At 42.9% G+C, this 24,862-nt stretch overlaps 2 protein-coding genes across 3 annotated transcripts in view; both read left to right on the top strand.

The window, feature by feature from the left end:
• FASN (fatty acid synthase) overlaps window positions 1-6,454 on the top strand; it is a 41,620-nt gene extending 35,166 nt beyond the window's left edge. For both annotated transcript variants that reach the window (XM_059485951.1, XM_059485952.1), the window contains 6 exons: window positions 987-1,175; window positions 1,715-1,942; window positions 2,338-2,558; window positions 3,106-3,204; window positions 3,333-3,584; window positions 4,652-6,454. In XM_059485951.1, the coding sequence (XP_059341934.1) occupies window positions 987-1,175; window positions 1,715-1,942; window positions 2,338-2,558; window positions 3,106-3,204; window positions 3,333-3,584; window positions 4,652-4,789 (1,127 nt within the window). In that variant the 3' untranslated portion in view covers window positions 4,790-6,454. The remainder of the gene's footprint in view (window positions 1-986; window positions 1,176-1,714; window positions 1,943-2,337; window positions 2,559-3,105; window positions 3,205-3,332; window positions 3,585-4,651) is intronic.
• Window positions 6,455-9,825: 3,371 nt separating this feature from the next.
• On the top strand, window positions 9,826-24,680 carry DUS1L (dihydrouridine synthase 1 like). Its single transcript, XM_059485830.1, has 13 exons — window positions 9,826-10,141; window positions 13,671-13,779; window positions 14,676-14,726; window positions 16,218-16,330; window positions 17,077-17,159; window positions 17,323-17,426; window positions 18,380-18,524; window positions 19,141-19,237; window positions 19,600-19,688; window positions 20,219-20,385; window positions 20,955-20,992; window positions 23,936-24,011; window positions 24,329-24,680. The coding sequence occupies exons 1-13, from the start codon at window positions 9,905-9,907 to the stop codon at window positions 24,478-24,480; spliced, it is 1,461 nt and encodes a 486-aa protein (XP_059341813.1). The 5' UTR covers window positions 9,826-9,904; the 3' UTR covers window positions 24,481-24,680.
• The last annotated feature ends 182 nt before the right edge of the window (window positions 24,681-24,862 follow it).

Here is a 24,862-nt window from a genome sequence, read left to right as displayed (position 1 = left end):
ATTACAAGTGCCATGTCCTTCTGTCTGTCTTGAATCTGCTTTCTTTTACCATTGTGTCTCTTATTTTTGTGTTGATACTGAATAGTTGCTGTCAGCTCTGTCTATTATGTCCCTCTTCAGTTGTCTCTATTGCAGGCAGAACTGTCTAGTGACCTTTTGTTTTCTACCAAAAAAGGTACTGATAAATAAAAGACAGTCTCCTGAGTATTACTTAAGGAGTTGTATGCAACTCACTGACACTGAGAAATCTGATTTCTCAGGGCAGATGTGGCTTTTAGAAGCCATAGGAAAGGGTCTGGGAAACCACACTGCTATGGGGTTACTTTGGAAGAGGAGAGTATGAAAACAACAAAGGAGGAGCTAGTAATGAAGCCTAATGTGGGAAGGGTAGCAACATGGGGCTGTACAAGGTGGAGGAAGGGACAAAGCGCTGAAGATGCAGGTGTTATTATGAGAGGCCTTCTGCAGGTAAGGAAGGAGTGAGAGATTGAACAGTCAGAAAAATGAAGGAGAAAAGGGAAATGAAGCCTAAATGTATCACCACCTCCTCCAGCGTTGTAGACATCAAGTGTTGCAGCCAACCATCACTGACACTGATAACTTCAATCTCGGTGTAGCAGAGTGTTAGGTCTAGGACTGCAGTTTTCAATTAGAGCCTCCAGTGTGTGGAATCTGTCTAGCTGACTGACTGATCTGTATTTGGTCTAGAGCTGATGTGAAAATATTCACAGCTATTTAGTTGGGAGTGAGGTATCCCCTGTCATAAATCTGTGCACATTAATATGTACTCTAAATACTAGATCCCATATGACAAGGTGGGGGTTATAGAATAGGTGGTTTATGAAAGTACTAGATGATCCTGAAAGGTAAACTGCAGCTCTACAGCTGAAGTTTATTGAGAGATAGAAGAGAGTGGAGAAGGCTGCTAGAGAGACCAAGAGCTGAAAAGAAATTGGCATTATGCTAGTATGCTCTTTTGTTCTCAGGGGTCCGTGATGTGAGTAGTCTGAATGCTGAGAGTTCCTTGGCTGACTTGGGCTTGGATTCTTTGATGGGTGTGGAGGTGCGCCAGACACTGGAGAGAGACTATGACATCGTTATGACCATGAGAGAAATTCGTCTCCTTACAATCAACAAACTGCGTGAACTTTCTTCGAAGTCCAAGACAGCAGAGGGTAAAGTGTCTGAATTAAGGTTGCTACCAGTCACCTGAATCCAAATAATTAAGCTTCCAATCTGTTGCTTTCATCTCTAGTGACATAAACATCTATCAGATCATGAAATAAGGTTATAATTGAATAGTTTTTAAGTGACAGACATGTCACAGAAGTGTTTTGACCACTAGGACAGGCCCATCATTTCTGGGAGCAGGGTGTACAAGCAAGGCAAGTGTGCAATCTGCTTTCTTGCATGGCTAGCAGCTGCATGCATGAGTACTCTCATGTAGCTATGTGTGGGATGCAATTTGAGACCTTTTACTTGTCTTGGGAATAAACAATGTAATGTCACACTCACAGGAAGCTAAAATCATATGCAGTTGCTCCAGAGCAGCTGACAGTAGGAAGATTTCTGCTTCTATGACCTGATGATGTAGTGAGGCAGCAGGCTAATCTAGGGCAGCCCTAGCCCTGAAGTTTTCCTTTAGGAGTATGGCTACATGACCAAAACTGACCCTGAAGCTAATTGGGTTTGTCTGGTGTGCTTTCCTTCAAAGAGCTGAAGTCATCCCCGCTGATGAAGGCAGGCCCAGGCGAACCTCCAAAACTAGATTTGAACAACTTACTGGTGAACCCAGAAGCACCAACAATCACTCGTCTAAATGATGTTCAGAGCATGGAGCGCCCTCTTTTCCTCGTTCACCCCATTGAAGGATCCATTGCAGTTTTCCACACTCTGGCCTCCAGACTTCACATGCCCTGCTATGGGCTCCAGTGCACAAAAGGTATCTCAGGTCTTCAGCATCTTGAATTTGCAAACATAACATTCTGAACTGTAGCTGCTTTTAGAGAGGGCTTTGTTTCTAGACAATTAAACTTGGAGGAACAAGTATCAGGCCTATTAGTCTGCAGAGGGTCATGTCAAACATCCCTGGTATCAAGAAGAATAATGGATGAAATTGAAGAGTTTACATATACAAAAGTCAAAGCATCCTGTTCAACCTGTCCTTGGAAGGCAGCAATATTACTAGTCCTAAATGCAAGTTGTTAACAATAATTTAGTAATTTACCTGCAAAATAACCTGAATGTTTCCAACAGGATTGTTTGAGTGCATGAAAACATAATTTGTCTCTGCCAGTGTCTTTTCACGAGTCTTTCTAACTCACTTCCATGTTCCAGCCGCTCCTTTGGACAGCATCCAAAGCCTGGCAGCCTATTACATTGGTTGCATGAAGCAGATACAGCCTGAAGGACCTTACCGCATTGCTGGATACTCTTTTGGTGCCTGTGTAGCCTTTGAAATGTGTTCCCAGCTGCAAGCACAACAAAATGCTTCCCATGCACTCAACAGTTTATTCCTTTTTGATGGGTCTCATTCCTTTGTGGCAGCATATACCCAGGTAAGGGCACAAAGAGACTCTTCTTTCTGGGTACCCCATCCTCTCTCATCAAGGTTCATTTTTCTCAAAACTTGCTATTCTGGATATGAGCAATCTGAAAAGCTGACAGACTTTAACAAAGATTATGAAGACAGCTGTAGACAGTGGATGCTTAGAGATGGCTGAAGGGTAGAAGCACATGAGAGGTGGTCTTCATTAAATGGAAAGAGTTCAAGCACAAATGTTGCTCTTGCTATGATAAATCATAATATTAGTATGTCTTCTGGAAGATCCTGGTGCAAGTCAAGATCCTCTTGTAGTGGTGTGAGGAAACCTTGCTTAAGGGTTCCCTTTAATACTCATTTTCATTTCATATTCAATTACTTTAGAGAATACTAGGCTCTTAGCAATTGCCACCTGTGGATTTGCTTTCTAATCTGTCTTGAAGGGATTTTCCCCCTTCCTTTTTTTTCCCAGTTCACACCTTTGGTTCTATTATTGTTTTTATCTGACTTTTAATATTGGGCACAGTCCTCTCACGTTCACATTGTATTCTTCTTTCTTCCAGAGCTACAGAGCCAAACTGACCCAAGGAAATGAGGCTGAACTGGAGACCGAAGCATTGTGTGTCTTTGTTCAGCAATTTACGGGCACTGAACATAATAAGGTATTATTTCTTATCTTCGAAATCCATGTGTCTTGATATTGCACAAGAGAGTGTATGTTTTTTTTTGTTTAATTGAGATGAATTCTCAGCTGTTGAGACTAATGTGAAAAAAAATTTAATATTTCCAGCTGCTGGAGGTTCTTCTGCCCCTGAAAGATCTGCAGGCTCGTGTGAATGCTGCTGTAGACCTGATAACTGAGATTCATACAAACATCAATCGTGAAGCACTCAGCTTTGCTGCTACTTCATTTTACCATAAGCTGAAGGCTGCTGACAAGTATATACCAGACTCCAAGTATCATGGGAATGTGACACTGATGCGGGCAAAGTCTCGCAATGAATATGAGGAAGGTCTGGGTAGAGACTATAAACTCTCAGAGGTCAGTCATAGCCCCACTGATGACTGTTGAATTTCTTCTGGTATTTGGGGAAGCCAAAGGAAAGCATGGGAAATCACCCTTACTGAGAAAAAAAGAACAAAACCAACCTTAAAGACATTATTCTGCAGCTGCTGTGCTCTAACAAGAATAAGAAGTCTCCAAAAGCAAATAAGTTTATTGGTTTCAGGCATTTTCTGTGGGTAGTGAAGGCCAGAAAGTCTTTCCAGTATATAGGAAATGTTTTCTATAGCTGATTCTTGCGGCTCTCTAGAATGACTTTGGATAATAATGATGTTAAAAGAGAGCAATCTCTTTTCACTGTAGACCCTGAAGCTAATTCACAGAATGAGGGCAGCCTTCTGAAGAGCAAGTGTCAGTCTTATGACAATAAAGGCAGCTTTTTCTGAGTTACCCTTTTTTCACTTAGATGGTAGTAGTTAAAGTGGGTTTCTTGTGGTCTAAAAAAAGTTGGGGTTTGGCCCATAGTCCAGATAAGGTTCTTCAGCTCCTGCTCACACACAAGGCTTAAATTGGTGCAAATACCAGGGAAAAGGAAGTGATTTTCAGAATTCCCTTCCTGCTTCTGGCATCTCCTATCCTTTCAGATACCCAGCTTAGTCATTATTGATTCCAGGCTAACTTATACATTATTAAAGTTACATAATGACCTTCAAGGAAGATTTCTGGTGGTGGGAGAAGGTGGGGGGGGGGGTTGTTTTCTTTGCTTAAGGGCTTGGAAGTAGCTATTTTATCATTCATTCTTTGATACTGTTGGTAAATTATTCTTTTGGTACTAGGTTGGTTAACTTCCTGCCCAGCTTATATTTGAGTGGATCACCTGTCAGGTTGTCAGACTATTGTGCTTTAAAACACCCGTTCCAAACAGTGCACCACTGCTGATCTGTGAAAATGTGTCAGAGTAAAACTGGTGCCATTTTTAGCTGAGTTCGATAGAGACAGTGATCTAAATTATGAGTAACTTGGAAGACTAACAAACCCAAAGTGGCTAGGTGACCAGCTGGTTGTAAATTGTGAATGAAAAGTTTTTCTTTTTCATACTTACGCAGGTATGCGATGGGAAGGTATCTGTCCACGTTGTTGAAGGAGATCATCGCACCTTGCTGGAGGGAGATGGTGTTGAATCAATTATTGGGATCATCCACAGCTCACTGGCAGAGCCACGTGTCAGTGTCAGAGAGGGTTAACTTCTGCTTCCTCACTATCAATGATGAAGAAAATGCCAACAACATTCCTAGTTATGACAGGCCCCAAGGAACTCTTCCTGTTCAACATCTCATCTGCTCTGCTGCCAGAGCTGAGAAGTCCAGCTGGACTCAATTGGTCTTTTTTGTCTCTTTCTTGCTTATCTTTTCCTTTTCCCACATTTATGGGTTCTGTCTCCTTCCTTTCCTATGGCTGTTTTTCCCCCTAGTCTCCCTGTCCATGTTAACTGCAGTGCTGTGACTCTGTCACTGTGCACTGCAGTGAGGGTTCCCCACAGAGGGTTTCTTCCTATACCCTTGGCAGTATAAAAAAAAAACAAAAAAAACAAATTTAGGAGTAGATTTCTTGTGCTTTATGTTGTTTTTGTCTTAACAGTATTCCAAAGGGTATGTGATAGCACTTGTTGACCTAGTGAACAGGGAGAGAAGAGGAGCTGCAGCTGATTTTGGAGATACTTTTTATCTGTGAAGAATCTGTCTGCAGTTTAGGTCAGAAAGAGAATTCCATTGAGGGTTTTGTAACTATATTTTTTAATTTGCTATATTCTAAGTATTTATTGTGTCAAACCAGAGACTTCTTACTTGGTTTTAATTTATTGTGGGTTATAGGAGCAAAGAAACATCCTTTTTTGGAGGGAAAGGTTTATTCTACAAGGGAAAGTTGCCCATCTTTGAAATAATCTAATTTCTTGTTGGTTTTGTTGGTTTTTTTTTTTCTTTCTCCCACTGCCCTGACCTTTTCAGAAAGCATTAGGTAGAAGGAAGGATTCTTGCCATCATGTACTCTTCAGGGGAGAGAGGGGCCTGGTGGATAGGGTGGATTGTTTGACAGATGCTGCTGTATTGAACAGCCATAACTTGGGCATGATAAAAACAGGCAAAGCTGTCCCTAGGCAGATACTTTGTTTATATTTGTGCAAGGTTCTGTGGCCTGCTCTATCAGAACCTTAGTAAAGCATTAAGATTATTGCTTTACCTTATTCCCTTTCACCTCCAGTCTTGCCACCCAATGAAAAATTTGGAATGGGGAGGGCGAGGAATAGAATTCCTTAACAATAACTGAACAAATCCTCCCATCCCTGCTCTCCCATAATCAAAGCTCAGGCAAACATACAGGTATCTGCCCAAGGCCCGTAAATATTTTATTTAGCACAGGGCTTGCTTAAGCCTTGTGTTCATTTTCCTTTTGGTAATGAGATTGGAAATCCCACATAAGTTAGCTAAGTAATCAGTTTGATGGTCTGATTTTAAAATACAGTAGTACCTTTTTAAAGGAAATTTGCATAAAATTGAATTGAAAAATTTCTTGCCTGTGCTATGCTGGATCTGTCCTTTCCAAAATCAGTAAATCCTTGTTACACTTATGATACAGAGGAGACCTGGGTAGCAACAAAGCACCAGCTAGGAGGAGCTATTGTTCTTCTCCAAACTGCTGTAAAACCCCTCTTCTCTTCATTCCCCAGTAAAGTATTCTGGTGGTACAGGAGCATTCCAGTGACAGGAACAGATGGCTCTTCACTGCAGGTTCTGACCTAGTGTCTTTTGCTTATACCACCCTCTGTTGATAGTGGCTGGGTTAACTGATTTTAGTTTTATAAAGTATTTCTTTTGTGAAATTGAAATAAAACAACATAATGTCAGCTTAAACCATTTTGAAATGTCTTGTTCTTTTTTTTTTTTTTTTTTCTTTTAATTAATACTTTTTGGTTTGAAGAGTGTCTTTTTGGCTTTTCTAGAATTAAACAGAATTCATCACTGGTTGGGTTTTGAATTCTTTTCTACCATTTCTTAATCCCCTGTTTCATCTGGAGTCTCTCACTTCTTGGTATAAAGCAAAAAAACTGCTGCTAACATATCTGATTTGTAGTCTATAGAAATAATAATAGTAATAATGATAAAAATAATAACAATGAAGGCTTAGTATTCTGAAGCATGGCTTGTTGTTGCCATGATTTTGGTACCTTAGATACAACCAATTTACAGCCATAATATTCAAGTGGGGACTTTTAGATGGGCTTCTATTTGCAGTATTGGACAAGCCATTAATACTCCTGCTTCAGTTTCCCTGTCTATAAAATGGGACCATAGCATCTGCCTCAGGGCCTCTCTGAGGGTCAGACACGCAATGGCTATAAATGCTCTGAAGTTTTTGGTATGATGTCCAAGTGTTAGACAGTAACAGAAGGAGGAAAGTGTCTGCTGTGTGAGGCATACTGCATACTAATACTGGAGTGGCTGTGTAAGCTGTGTGCATATACCATGGGACTTCATGATATCTACTGCCCACTGTCCCTGCACCTGCTGGCATTGGGTACTACATAAAACAAAACCAGTGGGGACTACTTGGTTTGGTTTAACTTCTGGCAGTTGTAGTGAGCCTGAAAAAAAGGGGAAAGAATCCTACTTTTGTGTTGGTTATATTTAAAACTGGAAGGAATAAGAAAGGATTAAATGTAAAGCAAACGGGTAAAATAGTGCTGTGCTAATGTGTGTAAGATCTGAATGGACTGTGTGGAAGGAGCAAGGACTAATGCCGTCCCATCTGTTGAAGCAGGAGTTTGATAAGCTCCCTGTATAAACAAATCTGTATGGTTTCATCTAAGCAGAGCTTGAAAATACTGTTTTAGTCATAGAAGTTGCTGAAGAATAACTTATAGCTCATATACTGTTAATGTTCTTGTGGTTGTTATTTGAAAAGCAGAAGATTGTTATGTTTAGGGCTTTTTTTCCCCATAATTATCTGATTATGAGCTACTGCCATGTAAACCATTATTATAACTGGCTGCTGGACACAGTGTGCCAAAAATAAAAACCTTATTAGTGCTGGTATTGCTCATTTCTCAGTAGCCCATCAGATTAGACACGTAGAATAATATCAGAGAGCAAAATCCAGTATTGCAGTTTCTTGTTTTGAGAAGACAAGGACAGAAGTGAAGTCCCTCATACCTACCCTTTCTGTGAAACTGAAGTGGGGATTCTTGTCAGCTGATGCATTCCATCCTTTTCAGATAGCTTCTCACAGGCTAAAACCATGCTGATCTCAGTCTCAAGACTGAAGAGCAGTTCTCTGACTGGGGAACTGTTTAGGGTCACAAATGCATATTGCTATTTTGAAATGATGGACCATGTACCTTAAATCTGCAATAGAAAGAGTTCAAGAATGTATGGCACACAGCATATATTGTCACCAGTATTAAAGCTATTATTTTCCTTTTCTAGTCTACCACTTTAGAAGGCAAAGAAATACAGCTCTCTTGCTGAAGATAGCAGTAAAAATAATGCAAGAAGGGCCACCGTTTAATAGAACTAGTTACATAAATTAGCACTACTGAAGCGATACGCGGAATAAATAGACTCCACAACCAGAGACAGTTATGAAGTGGGTATGTATGTCGGTGCCCGGCACAAGCGAGATAGCTCTCGTGAAAAACTTGTGCCCCGAGCTTCAGTCTGACCCACCTCTTTATTCACAAAGGTGTTCCATATGCAATAGTTTGCACAATTTTTTCATGCATATTCAACCCCTGGCCCCGCCTGTCCTCGCCTCGTATGCTAAATAGTTCCACGCCCTTCTGGGCATGCGTGGTTCGCTGTGGTGGTCGCACGGGGGTGTTTTGGTGGTCTCTGAGGCTGAAGGTTGTGGTCTTCCTCCTGGCTGAACTATTGAACTTTTCCCTTTGCGCATGCGCCCTTGGTCTCTTGGTGCTCATCTGAGTATGTCTGTGGCTTTGATTAGCTTGGAGCCAGAGGAGCTCCTTTATCTGGGTTCCCTTGGTCTCCTCTGGTATTGTTCTTTATGCAAGAAGCTTCAGAAATTTGCATTTCCTATGCCCTTTGTACCATGGCAGGGGTTTCTTAAGTAGAAGGGTTAAAATTCAACACATAGTTCTACAGGCTAAACTTTAAATGCTTAATTCATATTGCTAATTCAAGTGCATTCAAAAAATCTCTATTTCACTACCAGAAAGTGAAGTTCTCTGATGCTGAGAATGGAGGTCAAGTAAAACCCAAAAGACTTAAGGTAGAATAGGAAGCAGGTGTTTGTTTCTTTTGCACTTCAACAAGTTACGAGACATCATGCCTGCAAATCAGGTCAAAAGAAAGAAAAAATACCCCTGGAGCAGTTTCATCACAGGAAAGGAGAGTGCTAATAGCAGGGGTGCAGAGGCTGTATATTTAAAATAGCAATCTTGTTTTTTAGGCTGCAGAGAGGCAGACTTAACAGGCTTACTGAGCCATGGGAGTATACATGTAACTCTGTGTAGACTATTGTGCTTTGTTACGATTTTGTTGGAGTTTTTCTCTCCTGAAGAAAAGAAGTCCTGTAACTCAAGTTACATTGCTGTTTTGACTGGAGTAGAGATAGAGCATTTTTTTATATGCTGGAAGGTATTGGCTGAGAGAAGCAGAACTCCTCCACTGTACTCATCCTGGTGATGATCAACAGCTTTATAAAATGATGCAAAATGAACGATATTGCCATGGATGCTGTTACATTTGGTTCAGTCGTGTGGACCATTTTCACCTCTCTGCCCCTACCATCCGACACCAAGGACAGGACAGGCCTCGCACTTTGTCCGAGCTCTTGCAATGCTCAGTCACGGCGCTTCCCGTCGGCACCGGCTGCGGCGGAGGCCCAAGCGCTCAAAGACGCCTGGCTTAGGCTGGGGGACAAAGGACGGGAGTTGCTGCCGCGCTGCGCGTGGCGCCTACCGGCCAAGCGCCGGGGCTCCGTGCGCCGCCGCGGCACGTGAGGGGAGACCGCCCGCGCACGGCGCCCCTCAGCTGCCCCGCTGCGGCTCCTCGGCCGCCCTTTTGCGGCTCCTCGGCCGCCCCGGGCAGCGCGGCGGGGCCCCGCGACCGCTGCGCCTCTCCCGCGCGCGGCCCCTGCTGGCAGCGCCGCTGTTTCTGGAGGGGACGGCGCGCGGCTGCACCGCTGAGCCGGCCGGAGCGAGATGGCGGTGGCACCGTCCGGCTGCGCCGGTGCCCGGCCCGGGCGCAGCGGTCGCGGCAGCCTGCGGGCCTCAGGCCGCGAGCCCCGGGGCGGCGGCGCGGGCCGCCAGCGGCCGCAGCGCTGCACGGGCGAGCAAGCGGGAGATGCCGAAGCTGCGCGGGGAAGCCTTCTGGAGGGAGACGTTGCGGAGCGCCCACTACGTGGTGGCGCCCATGGTGGACCAGAGCGAGCTGGCCTGGAGGCTGCTGAGCCGCCGCCACGGCGCCCAGCTCTGCTACACACCGATGCTGCACGCCCAGGTCTTCCTCAGGGACGCCAACTACCGCCGCGAGAACCTCTACGACGAGGCCTGTCCCGAGGACCGCCCGCTCATCGTGCAGGTGAGCGCGGCCCCTGCCCCGGCTTCCCCTGTCAGCCCCAGCACCGGGAGCGGCGGCGGCGGCGGCTGCCGAGAGCAGCTTCCCTGGGCTCACCTTGCGGTGCTGTTCTCGGGTAACTTTGAGGACGCGAGTCAGCGTTGCCAAACGCACGTATGCCTTCCACCCGCTCGTGCTAACAAATCCAGGCCTTTCCCAAATGTGCATGAGCTGAAGGTAGTCAGCCTCATCCACATTTTAACGTGATTCTATAGAATGACAGAAATCTCATTTTCTTCATCTAAATACCGCTGACAGTTCATGAAGATGTGTGTGTTTTTCTGTTTATCCCACGTTTAGCAGAGGATTTGCTGTCCTAACCCAGGGGCCTGGAGCACTCGACTTCTCAGAGGGTTTTTCCCTGCAACTCATCTTTAGAAACAGATTGCAGTTGGTCTTGTAGAGTCTGGGTGTGTCCTGGACCTGGTGCCACTCGAGGATCACAGCTTTTTTGAGTATTAATCTGAAACCCTGAGCTCAGTGTTTAGCTATAGAGAAAGGATGCAAGGAAGATAGGACAGACTTTCAAGCATATGTTGCTTCTGCTTCTGGTCTACTGTGTGATGTTAAGGTATTTCACTCTAACCCAAAGAGGGAAAGTGGCTTGTGGAGCTGGAGAATAATGCAGGCAAAGACGGCTGTCGTGAGCAGAGGAATGACTGATTTCTACACATGGAGCAGTTAAATGGATGAGGACTCTTTACCCTGGAAAAGAAGTGTCTCCCTTGACAGAGGGGAGAGGTAAGAGGAGCCTGTGGAAGTATTACTGGCTTGAGGATGATGAATGGGAAACAAGTAAGCGTAGTGGTAGTTATAAACTGTGAAATTCATTGCTGTGGGATGTACTGGATTCTGGAACATTACATGAGTTTAGAAAGCAAATGAAGGAAAACACTTGAGGTTCTTTAGGTGCAACAAACACACCTTCTGTTTCCAAAGTCCATAAAGAAACTTTTTCAGCTTCTGCTGTTCCCTAGACATTTTGGTGTTGACCTTTGATCTGTCTCAGTACAGCTGTCACAGAATCTTGGAATATTCTGGGTTGGATGGGACCCACGAGTCCACAGCCCACAAGTACATTGAGTCCAACTCTTAAGTGAATTGTCTGTACAGGGATAGAACTCACAGCCTTAGTATTATTAGCTATACCATGCTCCAACCAAATGAGCTAATCTCAGCATCTCATACATTCTTCTTCTGTGGGAGGTAGTTTCTTTTGACACAGAAAAATAAAAGTGGCGAAAATTCAAGTGATCTTAGAAAGCTGTAAGTCACAGATCTTCAGCTCAGTAAGCTGTGTGTCCTGGGTGACACTACCAGAACAGGATCAGTTTCTGTGAGCTTGCTGTGTTACCCTTCTTCCCACTGACCACTATTGGATATAAAGTGTGGAACTAACTGATCTTTGGATTGATCTTGTGCATCAGTCCTTAAAGATTTGGTCACACAGACTTGGAATTAGATTAGACAGAGGTACATCTGAGCTCAGCCTGCTCTGAAGGCTTTGTTTACTGTGCTAACATTCTCCTTATATGACATGGTTGGAGGCTTTCCATAGTTTCAGTTGTCTCAGAGAAAGCAAAATATTTTTTTCATTTTAGTAGGTGTCAGTCATAACTTAATGTAGTGCTACAGGGTTTAAGTAGCACCTTCTGCTGAGAAGTGTTTAAATTTTGTTTCAGGTTTATTAAAGACATGATGGAATTGCTTTTTGTGAAAAATGAAGTTTAGAAAATCTGTTTAAAACCATAAATGAGAAGAAGAGTTTGTCTCTGTCCTCTTCAACAAATAAGCTTCAAATTAACTAATTTTATTAATTTGCTTTTTGCACAGTTTAAAATGTAATATTAATTACATTCAGTTAAGACTGAGCATTTGACTATAGCCCATATGTCTGTTTCACATTCCATGGGAATTCATTTTAGAGGCAGTTTTGCTTATTGGTATCTACAAAGTTTGAGCTGTCTCAAGACCCAGAGACATTATGGGTAACTGTTTTCTTAAGTGCTGCCTTTTTGTACTAAAATGCTATAGCTGTTTGTTCTGCAAAGGATTTTAAAAGTTGTTTCCACTTATTCTTGGGTACAAAACGTAAAATATTCATCTGATATTTCTTTGCCTCTTGAATGCTCATCTTTCTCATTTTGTCATTTGAAGGTTGAGAGTCTTTAGCTGGTAAGTGTCACAGATTTTGTTTTGAGTTTTTTTTTAATAGAATCATTGAATATCCTCAGTTGTAAGGGATTCACAAAGTCCAACTTCTGCACAGAGCAGCCACCAGAATCCCACCAGTGTTGTCCAGATGCTCCTTGAGCTCTGGCTTAGGTTTAGGGCCATGGCCACTGCCCTTGAGAGCCTGTTTCAGTGTCTGACGACCCTCTGGGGAAGAACCTTTCCCTGACATCCAGCCAGAGCCTCTCCTGACACACAGCCCCAGACATTCCCTCAGCACCCTGTCACTGGTCACAGAGAGCAGAGAGCAGAGCTGTCCCTCTGCTGCCCTTGTGAGGAAGTTATGGACTTCTACGGAGTCTGCCCTCTGTCTCCTCTTCTCTAGGCTGTACAAGCCAAGTGACCTCAGCCACTCCTTGTATGGCCCCCATCTCTGTAAGCTCCTTTGAACACTCCCTAATAGCTTTGGATCTTTCTTATATTGTGGTGTCCCAAACTGTCCCCAGGACTTGAGGTGAAGCAGCCCCAGTGCAGAGCAGAGCAGGACAATCCCTTCCGTGGCCCAGCTCCCCAAGATGCTCCCAGATGCCCCCCAAGGACATAGCTGGCCTTCCTGGCTGCCAGGGCACTGCTGGCTCATATTCAGCTTGCCATCAGCCAGGACCCCCAGGTCCCTTTCTGCAGCCCTGTTCTCCAGCCTTTTGTTCCCCTGTCTGTCCATACATGCAGAGTCACCCTGTCCCAGGTTCAGAATAGGCTGCTTCTCTTTATTGAACTTCATATGGTCTGTGATTGCCCAGCCCTCTTATTGTCACAGTCCTTCTGCAGCGCCTGTGTGCCTTCCAGGGCGTGGACAGCTCTTCCCAATTTAGTATCCTCAGCAAGGTAACAAATGTCAGCAAGGTTACAAGTCATTTATGAAGCTGTTAAAGAGCTCTGGCCCTGTCTAAGATGGAGCCCTGCGGAACCCTAATCATGACAGGTCACCAGCCTGATGTCATCCCAGTCACTGTAACCCTTTGCACTTGACTCATGAGCCAGTTGTTTGCCCATCACACAATGTGTTTGTCCAGCTGTGGGCTGGACATTTTGTCCAGAACCATCCTGTGAGAAACAGTATCTAATGCTTTACTGAGGTCCAACAAGATTACGTCACATGGCTTCCCTTGATCATTTTGAGAAATAGTGTTTGGTGTTATTAACTCTGCATATTTGCCTGTTTTCTGTAGCAGGTAGTTGCTTCATAACTACATCATAACTTTGTGTCAGTACTTGAGGAAAGCTATTGCCTGATTATTCCACTTCTCTTTGGTTTTCACAGTTCTGTGCCAATGATCCTGAAGTGTTTGTCCAAGCAGCACTGTTGGCTCAGGATTACTGTGATGCCATAGACCTAAATTTGGGTTGCCCCCAAATGATTGCAAAGAGAGGTATGTGCAAATCTGAACCCTGGATAAGCAGAGAAATGGCAAGTGGCATTTCAAATGGGAATGTTGGTAGTAAAATACCAAGAGGGCCAAGTCATGCCTTGAGGAGGCGACAGTACTGCTGAAGCCAGACTTAGTTACACCCAATGTAGCAGGTAATGCTTTTTGTAGTACCTAAAGCAAAAATAAGATATAATTAATTCTGATTTCTCTTAAGTGGCAGGTCCTGTGTCTAGAATATCCTTCAGAAACATTATTTTTAGTAAGAGCTTGGTTTTCTTTCTGATTTTTGCTCAAACAGCCTATTTTTGAAAAACTGCACTTAAAATTAGATCATTCAGACCCTTAGGATCTCCTATTTCCCTGACACTTGCAGAGTTTTTTCACAATAGTGTAGAAGAGGATGACACCTACTGAATCCCTTAGATACTGCATGTTTGAAGACCAGAGGCAGTGTTTGAAAATTTTGGATCAGTTAAGGTATTGAGAAAATGTTTGTTCAGTAACTGCCCATTCTTCTTCTAAAATACCTTTCAAAGACTTATAGGAAATGATTAATGGTACAAATAGATCGTTCAGTCTGATCATCTGTTACCTAATAGGATTTATTAAACATCTGGTATAAACCCTTAGAAGTTGGACTTTGAGCTGCAAGTGTCAACACATCAGCCTTGGGGAGTACTAGTGAAAGTAGGGTGTGGGTATTCCTTGTTTATCCTGTAAATTTAGGATGGCAGGGAGAACAGAATGATCCCACTCTTCCAGTTGGGGCAGGACAGAGCAATTGTGTTTCTGCCAGTGAGGCATATGAGTGTCTGGATCTTTGTGAGAGTTTATGAAAACTGTGCTTCCGGATCTTACTCTTCTGCGCAAGTCTGTCATGTGCTATTTTATCATAGGTCACTATGGAGCATTCCTGCAAGAGGAGTGGGATCTTCTTCAGAGAATGAGTAAGTATTTGGAGAAGGAATAGGATAAAGTAATTATTGAGAGGAAGTTTGGGGATTTTGGGGGACTGGAGATGCATCATATTTCTTTAGGCAGAGTTGTGTTTGGGTTTTGAAGAGGTAGTTGTATTCTTTATTTGTTCTTTTATTTTTTTTTATTTCATATGGTATTCCAGTGGTACCCTCAAGATACTTGGTGGTATTCCACGGCAAACTCACACTACATCTGCTAAAAAACTTTTGTACCTGAAACAGACTTCAGGTGAAAGTGAGTCATTTAAGTCCCAGTCTCATATGATAGCTTAGTGGCTCTCCAGCTCTAGAAACAGTAGAAGTCCCAGTGCCTTACTCTTTCACATTGAAGTTCTCAGGTGCCAAGGGTCATGTTTCTGCTTGAAGCCACAGTTTCCCTTTTCTGATCAACTCCATGTACTCTTTCTGTCCAGAATATAGCAAATTATGCCTTTCTTCTCCTAATTCATGTAGGTTATTTTCAGGCTATCAGTAGCTGTTGTGATCAGTATCGTATTTTTTTAAGAAATATATTTGTAACTGATATAAAAAGCAAAGTTTTGATCATTTTGTAGAACTGAGAATGTGCCTTCATCCCACTTCAAAGCAAGTGTTGGAACCATGAAGTTAGACAGTCCTATTTCTGTTTGCATTCCCAGTGGTCTGGGGAATCTTGAGTGATGTTTGGTACAAAGACACTGCTGAGAACCTGGAAGATAAGACAGTGCATCCTTGCCCAGCATGTAGTGTGGCTGTTGAGAAATATGCAAATCAGAATGGCCTCAAGGTGTGAAGAGAACCCAGGTCATCTAGTTGGGTGAACCCGGGCTGCCTAGTAAGAGAGGTATCTTAGGCTGTCCTCTTCCTCCTTCTTTTCCCAGCTGCCTTTAAATGGTGGAGCACTCTTTTCTGCTTGCATCTATACACCTTGCTTGCTCCTTTGAAAGGGTGATGGGAAGTACCTATCATTAGAGCTCATAGGATTTAGATTAGAAGACAGCAGGTGACTTCCTACATTGTATATCCAAGCTCTGTAAGAGAAGAGAATTTCAGACACAGCATTACTCACTGTTTTCCAGTTGGTTCTCCTTGTTAGCTCTCTTTTTGGTATTTTTGTGATTCCATGTACTGTGTAAGGACTGGGAGTTTACCATGTTCTAGATTTCACCCTGACTCTATAACCTACATTTACTACTTGATTGCATCTGCAGCCTACCTCACTTGATAAGCCTCTGCTTGCCATGGATAAGACTCTACTTATAATGATTTTTTTTTGTGATAATTTGCAAAGAAGTGAAGTACCTTTTTGTGGGAAAGGTAGACAAGCAAGTGTTAATGTTGGAGGAGTACAAGCTATGAGGACTGCATAGCAGTAACTTCTTAGGCTTTTAAAATACCATACCCAGTATCAGATCTTGAGGAGAGCAGACACTTTTCATAGCATTGTGCAGCCCACTTACCTGTGTTTTCAATCTTTCTCAGTTTTACTGGCTAACGAGAAGCTCTCTGTTCCCATCACATGCAAAATCCGCGTTTTCCCAGAGATTGACAAGACAGTGAAGTATGCACAGATGCTGGAGAAAGCTGGCTGCCAGGTAAGAAGGCAGCTGCTCTGTCTCCTCCTGCACTGGACACGTATCTTTTTGTAAAGTATCTGATGACCAGTTCTTGGTATACTGTGGATATGAATAGGCTGCATTATTTTACAGACAGAGCAAACAGAATGCAGACAGATTCTGTGTGTTTGCAGCCCTAGGCTACAGGTCAGTGGTGTGGTACAAAAGACACAATAATTTCAGTCTTTTGTAATCACTGCACTGGGCAGCATCCTTCACTGTGGTTGAGCATCTCAATATTCACATAGTGCTGCAGGAGGCAAGTGTGAATGCATAAAATCCACGGTACTGCAGAAGAAAAAGGGTATCAAAAGGTATCACTAGAAGAAGTAGGCAGCCTTCTAGGATTTAACTCCAATTAAATTGGAAGAGATGGTCTGCAGTTAGAGACAATACTGACAGTATTTGGACTTTCTGCTGAGGAGAAAGGTAGATCAATATATCACAAATTCCACAGTGAATCACAAATTGAATCCAGTAGGAGAAGGAAAGGAAACCTGTAGGTTCTCCCATGATAGAATCTTTTCATGCCATGGAATAGCAAGATGAAAGGAGCCTAAGACCATGCTGATACTTTTCGGTGTTGCTAAACTCCCTGCACTCTTGAAATAGCAGCAGGAACTCAGTGGCATCCCTGAAGTGTAGGGAGCAAAAGGAAATTTTTTTCAGTGGATTTATTCCAGTGGTTCATACACGTGGAAAGCAAATGTAATGTTGTGTTCCAGCTGCTGACTGTGCATGGCCGTACTAAAGAACAGAAAGGACCACTTGCTGGTGTGGCATCTTGGGAGCACATTCAAGCTGTAAGGTTAGTGAGCAGTACCAGTCTTAGTGAATTCCTGCTAACACACTGGATTTTAAACAGATTGTACAGTGGTATTGAAGAGCAAACAAATTTATGTGACAGGAGGAGAATTCTTGGGTTGACTCTAATTCTCAGTTTTATGCATCTGTTTTATTCATTGGAATAGAAAAGCTGTAAACATTCCTGTATTTGCAAATGGAAACATCCAGTGTCTCAGTGATGTGGAAGAATGCATCCGTAAGACAGGAGTACATGGTGTCATGAGTGCAGGTAAAGAAAATTAACACTTCTACTCTGATGAGAATATGAGTTGTTTCTTATTTCCTTAGCAGCCTTGCATACATTTGTTAAAAACTTACGTCAGATTGACTTGGTGAACAGCTTTGCTTGACAGCTGAGTGGCCATTCTCCCTCATCTTACACTGGTCACTTCATACCAGGAATAGGAACCCCTTAAGATTGGTAAAGAATCGTTATGTTGGACTTGCAATACCATTGACTCATTGAGCTCAAATGTAATTACCTGACATATGGGAGGCATATGGGGCTCCTGTGGTCCTGGAATATTTTTGTGACATCTGTTAATCAATGGAACAGTTTTTGAATGGTTCTCAATGAACTAAGTGCATCTGTGGGTTAATATTTCTGCAGGTGGTTCATGTTGGGTTGGGACAAGAAAGAATTGACATAACTTCCTACAGGAAGAGCTAGGATAGGCATCAGAAAAGCTTCTAATCACTCACACAGTCAAAGAAGGGTTGTAGAATCTTGGTTTTAGATAATACTGGTTAACAAAAAGCTTGTGAAGCCAGTGGAGAAAAGCACAGTGAGAAGCTGTATTTGTGAATTTGGGCCAGACAAATATCAATACAGACATAAGGCAAGACACCTGTCATTTCAGTGTTTAACCACTGGGCAACAAAAGCAGTGATTTCTCTATCTATTAATTGGTTTACTGTCTTCCTGTCAAGATTATATGCCTTTCTAGAAACAGAACTTTAATTAGATATGAGCTGTTCAGTGCAATTAGGAATTGCATAGTGAAATATAGTATCCCAGGGTCAGGCTGGAGTATTACGGACCTTGTGTTCCTTTTGAGAGTACGTGGGTGATGTGTCTGTGGCTGTAGGATCACAGAAGAGATGATCAAACTCCAGAGCAGAGATTGTGGCCTTTGTTTCAATCCTGAAATGAAAGTTTGAGTATTTATTTTCATTCCCTAGAAGGTAATCTTCATAACCCAGCTTTGTTTGAGGGCCGGAACCCATTGGTGTGGGAGATGGCTGAGGAGTACCTAGAGATCGTGCGGAAGTACCCCTGTCCATTGTCTTATGTTAGGGCTCATCTCTTCAAGCTCTGGCATCACACGTGAGTATCTCCATAGAACTCTTTTATGTTTTCAGGGCTCATCCTGCTTAGAAAGTGTCTGGGCTTTCTGGACAAGGATTTGTTTGGCCAGAATGAGTATGCTGCAAAGTTTTCTTTCCTGGACCTGGCTGGAGAGGGTGTGGGCTGAGGTCTTTACCCTTTATTTTGTATCAGGGAAACAGGGCATGGGGAATGAACAAGTTGCCACAAGATCAGCCAGGGTGTGATCTCACAGCACGCCAGCTGCAATGTGGTAATTGCCCATCTGCACACACTTCATGGCAAGCACAAGTTAACTTGTTCATTGTGAGGCAGAGTGCTGTTGCATTTGTTGTGGAGTAAGAGCATAGCTATGGACAGTTACATAGTTATGGGCAGAGAAGCAGATGATGGATCTGGGTAGTTACATTCACTTTAGTTTATGTCAAAGTACCTTGGTTGTCTGCTGAGTCTTTATCTGGAAGAGACATATGTGTGCTTCTCTCTGGACTTACAAAGACGAATATAAGCTTCTACCAAAGGCAAACAAATCAGGAAAAGTGTATAAAATGTTTTTATGCAGTTATTTTTAGTTGATTGCAGTCTAAATATAACTGATGTTTGGGCTTTACCTCAGGCTTCAAGTTTACCAGCAGCTGCGTGAAGAATTAGCAAAAGTGAAGACTCTAGAGGGCATTGTAGATGTCAACAGGGAGCTGAAACTGCGATGTCAGGTACCAAGATGGGCTCTAATTTCCCAGAACAGCACTGTCTGCACTTGGTGGCAATGTACCAAGTATGTCATAGAGTTGACATCCATTACTCACTTCTCTGGGATTTGTGGCTTACTAACCTTGATATTCGTAGCTTACTAGAGTAGCATCCCCTTAAGCCTGGACAACTTTATGTGGGATAAAGTTGATTTAGGAGTTAGAAATGTGCTTCACTTCATCTGTCATAGATGGTTTTTTAGCCTATATGTAATAGTCAGTAATTGTTAGCCTAAATTTCAATTTGTGATTTCCTGGAGTTTGAAGTGTTATTTAGTGTATTTTCTGACAACTCCAGGAAGACTGACTGTAACTCTATGCTGCAGGAAGAAATAGCTAATCAGAAAGAAGGAGAAAAGCCAAAAGAAGGGTTGCCTTTTTTCCACTGGATCTGTCAGCCATACATCAGGCCAGGGTGAGTTACTTTTATTGATACTTACAGGTACTCATAGGCCTTTCCCACCCATACCATTAAAAAAAAAAAAAAAAAAAAAAAAAAAAGAAAAAAGGCTGAAGAAGACTTTGCATTATCTGTATTCTAGTTTGGTTTTTTCCTAGTTATTGCTTTGTTTGTGGGGATGTTGCTCATTGTTTGCATCTTCGCCTTTGGATCCTCCTCAAATTTCTCTCTCTCTCTCTCTCTGGAAAGTAAAACTTTGGAGTCCCACAGCAGCTAGCAGCTGAGAACAATAACCTGATGTGCCTAATTTAGCGGGCCAACTTTAATTGGCTTTCCTACTGATATATCTGATAGTGTGTCTGTTATTAACTGCTAGTGTTAACCAAAACAGCTAGGTTTGTCTATCCCGTTTCTAAGGGCAATGACACTTCATTTCCACAATAGAAAGGTTTATGGTTTACCCAGATTTCTGTAAACCAAAATAATGGTCAGGGAACAGCTACTCCTTCCCTCCAGTCAACTTATGATGAAATTCACTGTTTCAGGCCAAAGGAGAGATGCAAGGAGAATGGAGATAGTGGAACAGAAAAAGGTGTGCGAGGAAAACGTGCTCTGGAAGAAGAGGAAGATGGAAATTCTGAGCTTCTGTCAAAGAATAAACAAAAAAAGAAGTTAAGAAATCCAAATAAAAGCTTTGATCCATCTTTAAAACGTAAGTTCCATTTATTGGCATAAATATATGGAGATATGCTGATACCACTTTCGACATAACTTGCTGCTAAGAATTTTCCTGGCTTGTGTACTTGTAGAAACTTCTTTGAAAAGAGGAGGAATTATTGCTATTGAAATTTCAATAGCAGGCAACATGATTCAAATAATGTTCACTAGTAAAGGAAACAAGGATCAAAGTAGTAGGTCACTGATTCTCTCTAAGCATCTTTTTAAGATCAAAATTATTTACAAACTGTATTGTAGCTATCATTAGCATTTGAAGTAGAAATTTTGTATGAATTTCAAGCTGATGTCCTCCTGTTTTATGCTTGACTTGAGGATTAAAATTTTCAATGTTTGGATTTTAGCATAGAAGCACTTAAAAATTCAAAGTATTTTTACCTTTGCACTGTTACTGGAGGTACTGTATTTTTATTTCAAAATGAGTCTCTGTCTAGAAAAGCACCAGGCTTTTCTGGTTCTGATTTTTTTTTTAAACTTACTTCTTCCACATAAAAATACCATTGGTGAAATCAGGTTTCTCTCTCTCTCTTTCTCTCTCTTTCTCAGCCAAGTATGCAAAATGTGATCAATGTGGAAACCCTAAGGTAAGTCAGTACAGGCGTCCATCAAAGCATTTCCATTAAATGGAAATTAAATGTCCATGTAGGGATCAGTGTCTGGATGGAGATCAGTGACACGTGGTGTGCCTCAGGGGTCTGTACTGGGACCAGCACTGCTCAATGTCTCCACCAATGATGTGCGTACTGCGATCAAAGTGTCCTCAGCATACTGGCAGATGACACCAAGCTGAGTGGAGTGGTGACACACCTGAGGGACAGGGCCATCCAGAGGGACCTGGACAAGCTCAAGCAGTGGCCTGTGGGAACCTCTGAGGTTTGACAAGGCCAAGTGCAAGATTCTACACTTGTTCAGGGCAACCATGGTATCAAATCCAGGCTGGGGGGAGGCACAGACTGAGAGCAGCCCTGCCCAGGACTTTGGGGTGCTGGTGGGAGAGAGGCTGGTCATGACTCACTGATGTGCACTCACAGCCCAGACAGCCCCTGTGCTCTAGGCTGCATCAAAAGCAGCATGGACAGCAGGTCACGGTGGGGCGCATTCTGTGCCTATGCTCTGGTCGCACCCCCGCCTGGGGCTCTGCATCCTGCTCTGGGGCCCTTGGTGCAGGAGACACAGGGAGCTGTTAGGGCAGGCCCACAGGAGGCTACAAAGATGATTGGGGGATGAAGTCCCTCTGTCAAGGAGACAGGCTGAGAGACAGGGGGGCTGTGCAGCCTGGAGAAGAGAAGGCTCTCTGGGGAGCCTCACTGCCCCTTCCAGTGCCTAGAGGGGACTTAAAAGAAAGACAGCAATGGAATTTTTAGTGGGGCTTGTTGGAGTAGGACAAGGGGCAATGGGTTTGAAGAGAGGTAGAAGTCGTTTTTTATGGTGAGGCAGTGGCCCAGGTTTCCCAGAGAGGTTGTGGATGCCCCATTCCTGGAAACATTCAAGGTCAGGTTGAACAGGGCTCTGAGCAACCTGATCTAGTTGAAAATGTCCCTGCTTTTTGCCTGGGATTGGAGTAGATGACCTCTACAGGCTCCTTCCAACCCAAACTATTCTTTGATTCTATTCTGTTATTCCAAATCCAAAGGTAGGTCTGTGCCAGTGCCCAGTGACACAGGTGCATGCCAAGTCCTGCTGATAAGTGTGTGTTTGGGGAGGAAAGCCCATACTTGGGCAAAAGCTTTTTAACCATTAACTGTAACCAATCTCTGAGGTTGAAGGTGCTGCACAAAAATCCTTAACATACACAACAGATTCTTTGAGAGACTTTGAGAGACTTTGCCTTCCTCTCCAAAAAAGTGCAGTCCTGCTGCTGCTGAGGGTATTTATTGCTGAGACAGTTGAGTGAGTTAATTGAATTTCTGAAGATGTCTTGGAAACAAATCTCCAGACTTCTACACATGTATGACATGCATATTTTACTGTGAAATGAAAAACAACCCCCTCTTATTGGGGTTAGTGGTGGGTGGAGTTTTTCTGCAAAGAGAAAATTTGAATAACTGGTGTGGTTCTTAGTGTAAAATAAAAATACTTCATGTCATCGCAGTACAGCCTGCAGCGTCAGGCAGCACCTGCAGCTGTTTTGTGTTGTGTTTGGATCTCTGCCCTTATCAAAACAAGCCTAAGCACCTCCTCATCCTCAGTCCTGCCTTTGCAATAAATTACATTGACTTTCACTATTAGCAAAGCGAAATGAGGCAGCTGGTTTTACAGGTTCTGTATTGAAATTTCAAATATTTTGATATTTGCAAAGAGTTCATTTTGCTTTTGCTTGTTTATTTTTTCTCTTGGGGGAACATAGCTGTTTGCTTGACAGGGTGATGTTGCTGAGCTGTGTAAGCAGAGTGTATTTATTGCTGCTAATATACCTGTAAAGTGGAGTGTAAGATATAAGTAATTTTGTGTTCTAGCTTAAAAATTAGCATTACATACACCTCAGGGGCACGGGAGCCTGCAACACAAGCATATGATGTTGCTCCTTGTTGTAACACTGTTACTGCAGCAAAGCAGTGGCAGCCAGCTGGGGCTTAATGTGAAGTTGCAGCTACTGAAAAAAATGGGATTTTTTTTGCTGTGTTCATCATTGGGAAAGCATTGAGCACTAGGCTGGCCTGCTTTCAAAGCCATCCTGTTTCATAGCTAATCCAGGTGTCATTGCTTGGTGCATAAAGCAAGATTGTCTGCACCAGGGCTTAGACTTATTTTTGTTTTGCTGTTGCATCACTGTAATGCTGCAGGTACCAGGTCTGTAATTATTTTTTTTTCCGCTAGATTATGTGCTTCTGAGCTATGTCATGAAATGGGGTAGGGGTGTGTGGAGAAGGAAAAGCCTAAGGAACTCAACTAAAGCCTCCCTAAACATGAAAGGTTTTCTGACTGGGGTGAAGGGAACCATGGTACACAATATCAACCCCCTTTTCTAAACTGTATGTGAGCAAAGCAGCCCCGAGACCCAGGCTCGTTCTGCCACCTCATCAGGTAGCCAAGACTCAGCTGCTGCCATCCCCTAAGGGTCACACATTATACTTTTAATAAATATGCAGGTGTATTTTAAGATACAAGTAGGGAAGTAATTCCGGTGGTAACATATTGTAGGCATAGATGCAGATGGTAGCACTGTGTTTCATGCTGCAGAGAACTAGAGCAGGCTCGCCAGCACCAAATGAGTTCATGCTTGTTCCAGAGGGCTTATGGCATGTGGCTGCTTGTGGTGGGTAGCTCGGGCTGCCCAACAGGCTGTGGGGGCTGCACAAGTTGAATGTGGGTTTTTTTTTTTTGGTCAGTTGGGTTTTTTTTGTTCTTTATGTGCAAACAGCAGATAGCACCCAATATGACATCAACTCCATCATCTTCATTAGGCTGAGTACACGTTTTTTTCCAAAGATCTGAAAGTGCAGAGCTGTATTGTTACTTATTATAGTAAACAGTAATAATTTTATTTTCGCTGACACAAGCTTCTTTATACCACTGTCCCAACCCAGGGCACTAAATGTGTGTTTAACATGTGCCGAGGATGCTGTAAGAAAAGAGCATTCAAGGAGGTGGCAGATTGTCCAGGTAAGTGCATCTGGCCTTAACAAGCAAACATCTTATCCATCTCCCATCTATATTCGTTACTGAATCTTTGGGTTATGGGGTGTAGGTGGGTGTTAAAATCTACATACTACCTACGTGTTATGTAAAAGTTTGTAGTGCCATTTTAAAAGACTGCTCTTCCTTCTCTATGTCATTGCTCCTGCTTCTAAAGCCTTGGGATGCAGTTTCCAGTCTGTAACGACCCAGTCTTTATAAGGAATGAGGTATTCCGTTTACCACAGTAGTCACCTCATTTCAGGATGTTGGTTTGGGGTTTTTTCCCCCTTTTGCTTTTTCAGGTCATGGACTACTTTTTAAGACCAAGTATGAAAAATCCCTTTCATGGCAGCACAGTCAAAGAGGAATTCAGACCCCAGAGATCAGTCAGAGAGGAGACACAGAGGTGGGGGAGACAGCAGTGCTGAAGGAGGCTGGTGACAGTACAGGGTGAAGCTTTGGAAATGAACAGTCCAAGAGCTCCTGCCAGACCACTACACTAGTTCCCTGGGCCAAAGAATGTGTCATCTCCAGCTCACTGTGAGCTGTGTGAACTTCTTCCACATAATTAAGTTCTGGAAAAGTTTTATTTAAGTAAAAAACTGCTTACTCAGGGAATTATCCTGCATTTGAAATAAAAGAGATGCAATTAAATGTGTAATGCTGTATTTGAAAGACTGAAAATGCTGCATTTTTGGGTGGAGACAATTTCTGTAAGCTGCCATTACACTCTGCCTGCTGTATGCTCATTAACCCTTCATGTTCTGTTTTTAATACTGGCAACTAAGTTTATTGTATTAGAACAGCCTTCTGGCATACTAAAAATAGCAGTGTGA

The sequence above is a fragment of the Ammospiza nelsoni genome, chromosome 19 (genome assembly GCF_027579445.1).
Source record: "Ammospiza nelsoni isolate bAmmNel1 chromosome 19, bAmmNel1.pri, whole genome shotgun sequence".
In the NCBI taxonomy this organism is placed as follows: domain Eukaryota; kingdom Metazoa; phylum Chordata; class Aves; order Passeriformes; family Passerellidae; genus Ammospiza; species Ammospiza nelsoni.
Note: the sequence above shows the minus strand (reverse complement) of the source record. Positions and strands in the feature narration are given on the sequence as shown.